Genomic DNA, 14,389 nt, shown 5'->3' on the forward strand with positions numbered 1-14,389 from the left:
GTTTGTGTGACTCGAGTGATGACTGTCATGACTGCATTTAACTAGTCTGTGGCTTTTCAGCCTCCTGCCATACAATCCAGGTCAGCTCGCTTTGTACACCAGCATAAAAATGCAGCTCTAGTACACAGGATGGCAGGTTTGGCCCTGGCCACTCAGCAGTGGATAAGGCATCAAAATGAATTATCTTGGATTTAAATCTGTGCCCAGTGTAAAATTCTACAGTCATGTATTATGTCTGTTTTTTCTACTCTACGTGATTTATGGATCCTGCTAATTAACATGGTAACCTAAAATACCTCAGTGTACAGAGATATAAACACCACAGAAATATAAACAACACCTAGTAACCTAAAACACCTCAATGGATAGATATAAACACCATAGAGATATAAACCCCACAGAAATATAAACACCACAGTGATAGAACCTCCACAGAAATATAAACAACACCTACCTGACAAGTCCACCCTCCAGTGGTTAAATCTGCATGTATGTCCTTAAACTACACAGCAAGTACTGGGTTTAAAATGTCAGTCAGGAAGAGAGTGGAAGTGTCAGTAACATGGATGAAAAGACTAAGAGAGACAGGAAAAAAAAAGAGAGACAGGGCTAAACTGGGTGATAGAATGAGCGACATGGGTTGGGGTGCAGAACGAGTCAGGAATATATATATACATATATCAAATAAAACACCACATGACCACATCACAGTTTCCATAGCCTTGCTTTCACAATTGTGTTTTGCAGTGGAACGCAGACACAGGTACTGGAGTGGGGTGGTTCTGGGTTTGTATTAGTAACAGAACCATACAAACACACTATATATATGAACACTTTCCTTCTGGCTGCTATTTTCATAACCTTTACATTAATGGCTGTTAGTATTGGATCCCCTATTATTCTCATTATATATACTACTGTTATATTGCCACATCAGCCGAACCCCAAGCACACTACAACACCCAACATGCTGTTCATTACACAGCTAATGACTTAACCAATCATACACATTCCTTCAGGTCCTCATCACTGGAATATTGATATAAAATATATATATAGTATATATATATACTTAAAAAGTGTTCATCGTTGATCGAATCTCATTTGAAACTTGTCTGTCATGCTCTCCTGGCTTCCAAATATATGACAGGTAAAAAAAAAAAAAAAGAGTTGCAGGGCTGTAATCGAGCCAGTCATAAATTTCATACAATGTTTTCCTAAACTTTTCACAATCTATTACTGGAATTAAAATTAATGGTTGATGCGGCCCGCTCTCATTAAAATTCACAAATTTTTAATGCCATGAATTGGCCTTCTGTCTGATGGCTGCCGTGAGTCATATGGCTAACCTCTTGAAGATTAGCTGGAGTCGACACTGTATGTTGTATGGGGTCAACAATGTCGCTCATGTGTGCATTTATACTGTATTCTCAAGTGTTTGCATAAACTGTATTTACAAATTTCTTCACAGTATAAATGTATACAAAAAGCATCCAGCTAACACCTGGCCTATGAAAACAGGTTACTAAGGTCAGAACAGGTTGGCACAGGGTACATGACACCAGGACAGTGAGTAAGCCAGATCGAGATTATAATAGTGGTGCCAGAACTGGTTGATTACAACTTACAATTCACTGTAAAATGAATGACAGCTAATTATGCATAGCAACAGAATAGGTGCCTCTAATAAAATGATTACATAGTATAAAGCAGCATATAAACAGTTGGTAACGAAACCCTGGAGAGGGTGAGAACCCCCCATTCTCCAGCCGCTAACCCAGCGAAGCTGAATGCAGAGCAGCGAGGCGTGTTCAAGTGCTGAACTGATTCACACCATCACCTCCGCTTGGAATAGCTTTTAGTTGTTACCATAGAAACAAACAACAGTGGAGAGAGCTTAAGAAAGGAGGGGAAAAATAGCCAGAAAATGAAAGCTAGACTTTAACTAGACTTACTGCCCATTAGCAATGAGAAGGTCTGCTTTTCACAATACTGTGACAAGTAACTATGCAAGCTCAAACTCACGCATTAAGAACATACTGTAAATTACATTACATGGAAAACTGTTTTAAACAAAACTAGATACAGCAAATACTAGCATTAACATTAACTGGCATTATCAGGAGCTAGCATAAGCCCTAGAATTAACATTAGATGGTGCCATTAGACCCTCAAAAAAATGAAAATTGTCACTTGAGCTAATATTCCATTAAATTATTCTATAATTTTATATAGTCAAGAGACTCAGTCTCAGTGTAGAATGTGAAAACCTAATGAGGAGGGATCTGAACTAATGCCTCGCTGGCTTAGGGAGACAATATGCTCTTTTTGCCACGTCCTCTTTTTGGGAACTAACTAAACTAAAAGTAATAATTGTAATCAGTATACTCCAACAACACGCCACGGGTTCAGTATGAGCAACTTTCTATTGATGCCAAAACATTCTATGCCTGTCTGTGATTTTTACACTGGTGCAGCCCAGAAAGTACACAGGAGTGAAGGGTTTGGCATTCTGCAGTAAAGGGCCTTCTCAGCAATGCTTGACTGCTGGGGAAAGCACATGTTGTTTATATGGACAACATTTACAAATCAACTGTTCAGTTCGTGAGTCTGCATAAAAAAATTACAGCTTGTGGCAGATTGTTGGTGGCCATCCTGGCTGGCACTGTACTGGACCAGTGTTCTGAAACTCCTTGGCAGTTTATGGGTTAAAAAGTGCTCCAAAAGTAACCAAGAGTAATCACTTTAATTACGTTAATATGGAATACATTTTTTAAGTAACCCTTGCTGTCCTGATTCCCACTCAACAGTATTGTGATACAATCCATCCGTACTGCTCATGCATGATTAACTGCAAAAGAACATTCCTCCTTATGTGAGATGAGGAAATGAAACAGGCTTACTTGAACTAATTAGCAGTAACTAGCAGTGCTAAAAAGATGATTACTGCAGATATTTGGCAACAAGTGGGAGCCAGAAAAGTCACTGTTGTATCTTCTCAAAAGAAGAAACATTGCTGACCTACTATTGCAGCAGGGAAAGCATATGACCTACAGTACGGGCGCACATGCTGATCTCATATCACCTAAACAACTGTATAAAATGAAAAAGACAGAAGGAGAATGAAAAGGAAATTCATCCCAACACAAGTAGGCACTTGCACCCATCTTAAAAGAGCAGGGTGGAGCAGAATGGAAAGTTTATGAACACATTTTAAGTTGTATTATAAAAGCATGAAACTATAATAATAACATATCTATGTTAAATGGCAAACAGTATACATACTGGGTTAAGAACAGATATATCCTTATTTACCAGTTTGAATGTATAGGCCCAGTTTGATGGATGTACCTTTAAATTTAATTTAAGGACAGACAGCAGAATGAAAGGAGAAAAAAATAGAATGGTGAGACATTAGTGGGACAAGTGTTTGGACCAGAACATTTAGGCCTGGAGTGTTTATACCAGTGTTTGGATCAGTGTTTATACCAGGTCTTCAAATATTAATGTATAAAAAGGAATAGGTTCCTATAGGAAGAAAAGGGATGAAAGAAAGGCTAGAGGGTACAGACAGGTAGGTGATATTACCTCTTTGTGCACTGGGTCTGAATATTTACACTGAATATTTATACACTGTTTTTAAACGGCTCCTGAAAAGTCAGCGGGAGGATAGAAGGATGAAATAAACTTGAGAGCAGAGAAAAATAAGTTACTAAAAGAAGAATTAAACATATGAATTATTTGAACAACAAGGTACATAAGTAACAGGATAGTGTTTCCCCCTCAACAATTCAAAGACTTCTCTTAACTTCATACAAATACAAATACTGCATTTCTGCCTTTCTATATGTTCAGCAGTTAACAAACTGTTTAGCCAGCAGACAAGTTGTGCCTGTTTAGCTGGACCATCCTTAAGGCATGTATGCACACACACACATGCATGAGGCTTCTCTTGTTTCAGCCTTACTCTCAGTACCCAAGGCGTATATGTCACCATATCCAAGACTCAACCTGATATTCAGTTATTTACTTAGTGTGGCAGAACACATTCTGTGTGTGTCTGTGTGTGTGTGTGTCTGTGTGGTTTTTTTTGTTTGTTTTTTTACACAGTGTAATTTAGGCTCACATTCTCAAGGGAGTTAAGAGCCTGCCTAGCTACAGGAAAAATGTGTGGTTTCCCTAACCCAATCCAAGCCTTCAGTTTCGGTCAGCTGATACTGGGCCCGTATCCAGGAAGAGGAGTAAAAGAAAGAGCTCTGCCTCTGATGAAAAACTCAGTAAGGATGTAAAGTGTGTATAGAGTTAGAAAGGAAAAAAAACAACTTAAAGAATTAACCATGGCCAAATCTACAAGTATTTCAAGACGTTTTCAACTTCAGGCTTTGTCATAATTCACTAAATGTCTTTGATATGAACCTCTCCAGTACAAAGTATTACAAACCAGCAGAGATGCTACAGAAGATAATTACTTTATCAAGGATATTAACAGAGGATTTTTTTTGTCCATGCTCAAATTTGGTTAGAACAGATTTTGCATTTATATATGAATATTGAGATTTACATGGTCAAGTAAGCACAAATGAATAAGACCACTACTACAGCAAATTCTTTTATCCTAGTACAGCATGAATTTTAAAGGCTTTGCGATGATAAGTCTGCTGTGTGTGCATTTGTACTGTAGTTTAATGTTTGTATCCATTTATTTTATTTTTTCCTATGTTTCTGAGTGAGCGCCACACTTGAATTCTAATGTATATATATTTTTAATACTCACTTTAATTTATTTAAAATAATTTAACCTAGACCTGAATCCAGATGTATGATCTAGATTGTATCATTTTCTGGAGTGATTTTGAATGTAATTTTTAATTTTAACAGCCTCCACATCATAAACAAAAAGAAAAGACAGTGCAGGGTGGTTGCTTTCCATGTGGTCATGTTGGTTGAACAATTACTTTTAGCAGAGAGTAAGTATAGAGAGCTATAAAATAACATGTCATATCACAGATATTAAGGTAAGTAGCTTTCTCTTTGGTTTATCTAGCTTGTATGATCATATACATAGCAGGACTGAGTGGTCTGTTGTTATGGTTACAATGCTTTCAAAGCATTTTAGTCTGTGTTTTAATTTATTTATTTATTAATAACACCCCTCATAGTGCTCGACTGCAGTATCTGCGAAACATTTGATATGTTTAAATGTATATAATCTTTCATATTACAAAGCCATCTTACTAATAACTATTCCTGCTGGTTGCCTAATAGCAGCTCATGTTTGCATCCTGAAGAGAAAATTCTTTTTTTTTTTTTTTTGCACACAAGGAAATGTGGAACACACTGGATTAATACTTATAGTAATCCTCCTCATACGATTTGGTACATGTCAGTTATGCAGTTAAATGAGAGAGGATTTCGACAGTTGAAACTCCTTGCCAGCCATCTGTTATGTATTTTAGGTACTATTTGTTATTTACTCTATGTGATTTCATGTTTTTTTTAAATTGCCTTGCACGAACAAAGTTGTTTAGGTATCACCTAGCTGTTTATTTATTAGACTTATCTGCATAAAACTTTATAATATGTTACTTCTAAAAGACACCAGAACCTACTTTAGCATTGAAAAATTACCAATGCAAATCTCAAGCTATGCAAATCATCACAAATTCTCCAAGATATTAACGTTGGCACTAATGATGTAAGACTGAGGCAGTACAAGATTACAAAGAATACTGTTAAAGAGGTGTGTGACTTGCAGGAACGATGTCACATGCTGTAATATACTCTGGCCCCCTTCCAATTTGCCATGACGAAACCTACAGCGTTTCATGGGCATTGAACTGCTGGATGCCTAAATGGTGTTCAGAAAACAGCAGCCTCTTTTCCACTGTATAGCCAAACAGTTATTAAAGTCATGTTGGGCCATTTCGCACTGCTCTGAACTCCTGAGAGTCGTTACATTTTCTTTACAAGTTACTGCAAATTGGGATCATGAAGTATTTGTGGTGGTGACAGTTTCTCATAATAATTGTGTCACTCAAGTGCTCTGATGCTGCATGTGTCCGATGACATGGACAAATTGGAGTTGTTTGGGCCATTTTTAGTCTTTTTCTTTTATTGTGTGCAGAACATCGCGGGACAAATTCAAATGCCAAACACAGGTGACAAAGCAGGAAGCATCAAGAAGAGGCTTACCTACATCTGTGTAGAACAATCAGCAAATCTCTGTGTCATTAAGCAATCGCAGCTGTTCAGTGACTCAGCACAATTAGCTAACCATGCAGAGAAATCCACAGCAAGCACCTCTTTTAGGCATTCCGTGCCAAACCATGTTTGGATATGAAATACGATAGGAAGGGTTACTGGCAGTATTCAGAACCATTCATTCCCATAGTGGAAAAGACGCTATTGTCTGTTTTATAGATAGCTGGACCTGTTTTGAAGGCAGGCCTGGCCTTCTGAAGTGGGATAGAATCCATCCCTCAAACTGCTTTCATTTATGTTAACATAGCCATTAGGCTTGAAAGTGATGGCGCACGTCACTTTGATTCCACTCAACTGAGTCCTTGCTTTCTCCAAAATAGATCTTGGAAAACCTGTTTTAAAATTAATGTTAAACTAAATTGTTCTAATGCCAACAAACACTCTAATCTGAAATTAGGATTACAAAAATAAAACCACTGTAATCTAAAGCATTTATTGTTAATGAAATCAGTGAAATCATCATGGTTTGAACATTCTTTGTTTAATTGAAACTTAAACCAGGCCAGATGAGAATATGGTCCTGAATGAACACTTTCCTTCTGGCTGCTATTTTCATAACCTTTACATTAATGGCTGTTAGTATTGGATCCCCTATTATTCTCATTATATATACTACTGTTATATTGCCACATCAGCCGAACCCCAAGCACACTACAACACCCAACATGCTGTTCATTACACAGCTAATGACTTAACCAATCATACACATTCCTTCAGATCCTCATCACTGGAATATTGATATTACCTGTTTCTCTACATTCAACTGTATTTAAACCTGCCTAGAACTTCCTAGTATTGCGAAGTATTGCCACTTGTATCTACTGAGCATACTGAGTGGTCTTTTCTTGATTTCTCGCCTGTGTATCGGTTTTGTTTTTTTGCTCCTCTGCCTTCTGATTTTTGCCTGCCTCTTTTTGGAATAGTTTGCCTGGTTTATGATTGCTCTCTGGTTTTTTGACTTGGACCGTTTACCTTAAAGATTTGGATTACCCCTGTCTTTGCTTTCCTGGTTTTGACCCTGGCTTGTTCGCCCACCACGAACTTGGAATACAATAAATCCATCGCTCTACATCCACGAGCGTCTGACCTTGCTTGCCCCATCACATATATATGCACAGTTATTTGCAAGCATGGCATTAGCTTCCATTGTCACATGGACGATACTCATTTTTATATATATATATATATATATATATATATATATATATAAATTCTGATTAACAAAACTGAGGATTGTACTATTCTACCTAAAATGCTTTTCAGTTGCAGCCAAAACTGTTGCAAAAAAACTGACTCTGATCTCTCACTTGACACACATGTAATGTTACTGAAACATACGCTTATTGTATTTTCAAAATGCATGATTTCTCTTACATCTGTGAGTTAGTAAGACTTTAGCCAGGGTAAGAGCCTTCCAGCTTTAATTTAGCACTCAGGCACACTTCCAACTTTTACATCTAGTTTATAGACCGTATATAAGGTGTGGAGAGCCAGAGTTTTGTGGTAACCTGATTTGTTGCTGCTGTTGTCCAGCTACTTCATGTGTTCAGTCAGGTTTGTGACGATGTGGGTTTAACGCAACGTTTCAGGGAGCCCTCAAGACTGTGCTCATCCTCTGTTATGCTGTTACAGAAGGGCCTGCCAGAGCTGCATGCTGTTTACTGGCACACACTGTTTATGGAGTGTTCAACTGTAGCTCTAACTACATCTTTCTGTTTTATCTGCATGTTACTTCTGAGATGATGCCAAACTGGATTAGAACTGCTCATTGCTGATGATGAATCTGAGATGATGACAGAAAATGTTCCAGTGATGCCAGTAGATAATATAGGATGTTACCATATTCCTCTACCCACTCTATCTATTCCAATGGATGCAGAAATAGCTCACGCACCCTAGACCCACTGTAGTATCTGAGAGTCTGACACGAACTGGCTACATGGACTATCAAAGGGCTTAGGGTCAGCAGTGGAGTAGGGTCTGGGGGTCAGATCAGAGCAGAAGAACGAGGCAGAGGAATAGGAGCCTCTCACTTTACCTCCAAATACAAGACAGGTCCTGCCTAACCATTTTATTTACCATCCTCTCAACCAGTCAAAAATAAAAAACGCAAACGCATGCCTTGGTATTAATGCAAGGAGATGTTTTTGTTTATTGAGTTCACTTTTAGTGGTTTAAATAGACTTTTTAACTATTTGTGTTAGATAATGTAAACAACTGCTTCTGTTGTTTCACTGTTAAATTGCCATTTTGTCCATGATTATCTTAATGACTGCATTAAAAACACAAACAGAACCACAGTACGATGCTCCCCATTCACTTAATTCTCACCATTTACCAATGACTTTAGTCAATATTCAGAATGTTTGCCTTATTTTGGCCAAAAGAGTGGACTTTTAGGTTAAATGTGTCTAGAAAACAAATTTGCTTGTTTTTTAATCTTTGCATTGTTTTATATGGCTACTCAGTTTCTGGGAAAATCAACTGGTTAATTTAGTGTTGAAGTTGACATTGCCCTAGTTCACGTACAACATTTCCTAGTACAAAGTTTACCACATATCAGACCATGCATTAACATGCATAAATCATTGTGATTTATGTGATCTATCCATATAAATAATAATAAGATTTATTTTATTTGCTAATATTTTTTCAGGGAAATCTATGTGCTACAATAGACAGTACTGAAAATTATGTGCACACAATGAACTAATACTAAAAACACACAGTACAAAAAGGACATTCCGCTAGTGCAAACACCACCATTGTAGGACAACACATACATAAGGTACTAGAGACAAACTAGGTGGAAAGAATCCAGACCAAACACAAGAATGAATTTCATGGCAATGTGTATTAACAATTAAATGGACTGGACAGAACATGTTCAAAATAACAGGATAGTTGATATTACTATTACTGATCATACATGCACAATGACCATACATAGATTCCATCTCAATAAAGCAGCAGATTTTAAAAAGCTGGTTTTAAAGAGGTGCACTGGGAGGACGCTTTATAATGTCTGATGGCAGCTGACAGGAACAATCTCCTCTAACGCCTTCTAGTACCAGGGTGGTATGAGCTGGTAAAAGCTAAATGTGAACCGATGTGCCACATAATGGAAGGGATGAACAGAATCTTTCTAAATGTTCTCCAGTTTTGACACCATTCCCTTTAATTACAACCACCAGAGTCCAGGCCCATACTGTGAAGGAACTGGTATGAGCATGTGGGTAAAGTATAAAGTTACAGCTCATGTAACTCAATACTCTAGAGAGCTTCATATGTGCAGTTTTCCCTCTGCTTTCTCTTTGCATCATGTTGGTTTTTTACAATGTTCATGAAAAGCCCTCACAATTCATCACCTCCATAAGATTTGTTTCTTGAAGATGACAAGTCTAACCCTAAACCTAACCTCCTCTTAATCTGTAGGACATTTGTGCCACCTTCCAAACATAAAGGAAGACACACTGGGCGGAATTTGAGGAAAAACTACCATCTGAGATAAAATGGTTTATAGCTAGTAGCTAACTGTCTGGTGTCAAATCTTGTGGGATTTATATACATTGATTGAAGTTATTGACCATTACTGTGGAAATTCACTCCACACTCTGGGTGACTTTACATGAAGTAGCCTAACTTATTGCGGGTTTTATAGAAATACCCACGCAAGTTGATAGTTAGAGTTAAGCAATAGGTCATAACCCTAACCCTAAGCAAAGCAGTTACAAATACCAGTAATTAAACTGATGCAGAAGAGAAACTTTACATTACATTACATTATTGAAGTGAAAATGTAAGGGTTAGTTCACGTTCAAATTGCCAACAACTAAATCTCCAATTAAATTTACAACAACTAAAGAATATGTTTCATAAACTAATGGCTTTTTGCTACTGGTAGTCATCTGGAAGTACAAATTTTATATACAAATTCCTGCGTTTGTAATCAGACAAAAAAGCTGAAGTAACTTACTGAGCTACTAAATTTAGTGAGTTATGCTGGTTGATAGCCAGGAATGTTCTTTCACTAAAAAGAAATCAAACCTGAAAAATGTTTTACAGAAAATGTAAAACGTTTTAGCTTAACAATGCATTTTATTATATGCACTTCTTTGTAAGCAAAGTGCTTAAAAAAAGTGCTTACTACACCAGTTTTCACAATTTTGCATTTCCAAACAACTAATTGTACATTAAAACGGGGAGTGTTGGAGACAAAAATTGTGCTGCAGAGTGCCTGCATAAAATGGACCATCAGAGCAGAAATGCAGTCAGTCCAACATATATCAAAGAAACAGGACACACCTGTGTAAGATAGGGAAACCATACAGGGAAGGTATTTTCAGAAGGTTCACTAAAATGTCTGACAGGCCTTAAGAAGGGATTAACCAAGATGAATATGCCTTTGCTATTTCAAAACTTCTAAACCCATACTGGACAGAAACACAGTGTTCAAGTAAAGGTCAGTTAGGGATGTTTAATTTACTTGTGCTTAAATTCAGTATAGTAGTTTACAGACTAGTAGATGACCCAGCAATGCAAACACATTTAACAGCAACTGAGAAAGAGATTTTGCTGCACTTTCTAATGGAGGTGTGTTTGTGTTTTATATCATGGTTCTGTCCCAAGCCCTAGCATACCCAGTGTAACAGCACCTGCTCCTGTTATTGGGATACATGTCAGAGGGGTACATAAAAACATTGCCTACTGGCTCACTGTCAACAACTTAAGCTCATTCTGCCCATATAGACAGAAGTGGATTTGCCCATATGTGCAATCCACAGAACTTGATGAGATTTTTAGAAAACTAACTTCCTTAAATTAATTTCTCCCCACACATACACAGGTTGACAGTCTGCAATCTGGGGCACATGCATTTGGAAAACGTGATTTAAAACTGCATCCCGCATCTTCAATTTAAGATGGAGAAATCATTATTTTCACACCACGCTGTGATGTGCTTGTCAAACACATTAGACCTACATGCTTTTAGTAGGGTGTGACTGTCTTCACACTTGGGAAAATCCTGTAAAGAACAATAAGCCCTATGTCCCATCCGCCCATTAGCAAATAGCCCGCACTGAACAGAATTACTTTCCACCTTCTACCAAGCAACAGCGGTCTCGCTGCACAACAGGATGTGATGTAGCTTTCTCAGCATCCAGGCTGTTTTTAGGCACAATGATGCGCAGTGGTGGGAGCGAAGCTGGCCGCCGGTGGCTCCAGATCTGGCCATGTAATGGTCCGCACACCGCTGCGCTCGATAAATAAGCGGAGAATGCGCAACCGATCACACCCATCACTAGCGCAGAGGAGCACAAATACCAGCAAGAATTTCCATCTGCAAGGTTTATATTTACGCATTAAGATTTATGCGTCACGATAACGTATACCCTAATTACAAACCAGCTAACAAAATATATAAATTCGTCACTTAAGAAATTTAGGGAATGGAAATATATCTGGAAAGGGCAGTGGCCATCGGGCTAACGCCGATCTGGACTCTGGTTATCGTTAGCTAGCTAGCTATATCAATTTGGATTATAAAACAGCGATGACTCAATCCTCACTGGTTGACAATGGTAGCAAAGACGTAGGACTGGAACCTACAATACATAAATAAATACTCTTCGTTTTTTCGGTCTTCGTTTGTTAGGTTACACAAAAATTAGGGTGACGGGAGGAGGAGAAAGAGCCCATACCAACCTTGTATACTTGTCCATACGTGCCATTGCCGACAACTTCCACCAGTTCAAAAATCCCAGCAGGGTCCTAAAAGAAGATGCATAAAACATTACTCATAACAATAAGTAAATCAATACAGTCATAAAATAAAAACGAAATAAATTGGGTCCACAGTCTTGGACAAAAAGTTAGCTAGGGGGCTAGCTAGCTACTGCTGCTCTTTGCAAACAAAGAGCTCATCGGGTTTGGGGGCCCATATCAATAATAAGCATAATAGTCCTAAAAATTGCACACATGCAAACAGGACTGTGGGTCGCATCTCAAAGATCATAAACGACAGCGTTGATTTAGGCGTGTTTCGATTCCTCTACCATACGGTTTATTATGTTGGCTTCAAAACACAGGTTAGCTTGCGATACTTACCCGCAGAGAGGCGAGGTCTATATCAACCAGACTTTTAGCTGGGGAATCGTTCGCCATCTTATCCGTATTTTATCTGAGTTGCAATGAATATTCCGTTTCTCTCACACTAATGCTGCACTGGCGACGCAGTATGTCATCGTTTAACCGTCCGTCGCAATCCTGCTTCGGACACGAGGAGGCCCGGGACCGCTGCTTTCCTTTGTATCCGCGGAGTCACTGGAGAGGAGCGGACGCTGGTGCTGTTCCGTGCCTGGCGCACACGGAGCTGCGCGCAGGACGCCGCTCACAGGAGGGCAGTCAGAACAGCGCACAGGGGTCGGCCTAGGAGCTGGCGGGGTGGGCGATTGCGTACATAGCTCAGTGGACGTTTCAGTGTGAGATTTTTCTCAGTGAAACATAAAAATGTGACCTAGTTGAGGCGACTTGATTGTAAACGTGACTATTTAGGTCTACTCGGTTACTGTGGTCTTGCCTTCACTGTGACTGAGTAGCCTATTTGATTTTGACAGTTCTATACTTTGTTTAAATTGTGGTGTTTAAAATTAAATAAAGCAATAAGGGATAATACTTATGAATGATCCTCTCAGATCAGTTTAGACTTTTTTCTAACCTATTTTGCATCAAAATGAAATGTGTTCCTCCGATTCATGTTCTGTCTATTAGAAACCATCTGCAGTTGTAAACCCAGACAGAAACATTTACCTGTGTTGTTTAGGGCAGACTGGGCATGTTGTAATGCATTGGAAGTGTACTTGAAAGACTAGATTGGAATGGTGGGTCAGTTTTCAACTTATTGAAAATGTAGTTGAGGCAAAATTAGTATCCAATGTTGAATTTATTAGTTTAGCACCAGAATTCTGAGGATAATTTAAATAGCAAGCATTGGAATTCAGAATACCAAAATATATTTTTTGTAAATACATGCCTAAATGTTAATGCTGCATCTGCAATGCTTCCAGTTCTTAAGTATTTTTACACCAACTTGCTGATGTAGATTAGGACACTGTAAGATTTAGTACAATCTATAAAAATTATCGAAACAATACCATATACCTGAAGACCAACGTCTTGGACACTGCCATCTTAGGCAGCCAGAATAATTTTTTCCTTAGTGCCTAATTTGGCATCATTGTGTTTGAAGCTGTAAGAGGCAGCATGATTGAATTCTCAAGACACACACACACACACACACACACACACACACACACACACACACACACACACACAGGAAGCTACAGGATAAGACATTAAGTATAACAATCATAAAACACCAGAATGTGTGATGACCTTCTTATCAGTAGCTTGTATGCTTGTGTTGTGAATTAAAAAAATGTTTATAGATTACAACAAGTAATGCTGTATCCTAAACCACGTCAGCAAGTCAGTGAAATTTCATAAGAAGCAAGTGTGCGGACATTTGGCCATGTATTTTACCAAAAAGAACATTTGGTCATTTTGATCATTTGCTGGCATACATACATACTAATATGAATTATCATGAAAATAATATAATCATCAAATTTAAGAATTACTTTTTTTCCAACTTATGACAAAAGACACAATCATAGTGAAGATCAAAGTTTGTTGTATAGTGCAAACAGAATCACTATATAGTGTGCAGTAGCACAGTAAATAAATAGTAATGCAGTAAATATATAGTAATGCACTATATCATGTGCAGTAATGCAGCAAATACAGTAAGCACATTTAGTGGGCAGGTGCAGCTAGGGTCCTCCCATGTGGTTCTGTACTCTTGAATTGAGAGTTAATACATTGACCTGGCAGGAGCACTGTAGCTACAACATTACCAAGCAGGCTTTGCTCTTATAGCCAGTGATGTCCTGTATGCTTTGCGACTTGCACAATAGGTCTGAATCGTTATTGAAATGCTATTTATTTGTAGTTTGTACTTATATTTTGCTGTATTATGATTTTCCAGTTGCTCCAAGTGCCCTCCCTCTAACAGGCCTGAAATCCGAAATCGGAATGGAGACAGGTGTTCTTTCCTATTCCCTGTTGT

General features: G+C 38.2%; 1 protein-coding gene across 9 annotated transcripts in view; it reads right to left on the reverse strand.

Moving 5' to 3' along the window:
* map4k4 (mitogen-activated protein kinase kinase kinase kinase 4) overlaps positions 1-12,635 on the reverse strand; it is a 55,207-nt gene extending 42,572 nt beyond the window's left edge. For all 9 annotated transcript variants that reach the window (XM_027006859.2, XM_027006860.2, XM_027006858.2 and 6 more), the window contains exons 1-2: positions 12,370-12,635; positions 11,968-12,033 (exon numbers count right to left, since the gene is read on the reverse strand). In XM_027006859.2, the coding sequence (XP_026862660.2) occupies positions 11,968-12,033; positions 12,370-12,426 (123 nt within the window). In that variant the 5' untranslated portion in view covers positions 12,427-12,635. The remainder of the gene's footprint in view (positions 1-11,967; positions 12,034-12,369) is intronic.
* Between the last annotated feature and the right edge of the window lie 1,754 nt (positions 12,636-14,389).

The sequence above is a fragment of the Electrophorus electricus genome, chromosome 25 (assembly GCF_013358815.1).
Source record: "Electrophorus electricus isolate fEleEle1 chromosome 25, fEleEle1.pri, whole genome shotgun sequence".
NCBI classification, from domain to species: domain Eukaryota; kingdom Metazoa; phylum Chordata; class Actinopteri; order Gymnotiformes; family Gymnotidae; genus Electrophorus; species Electrophorus electricus.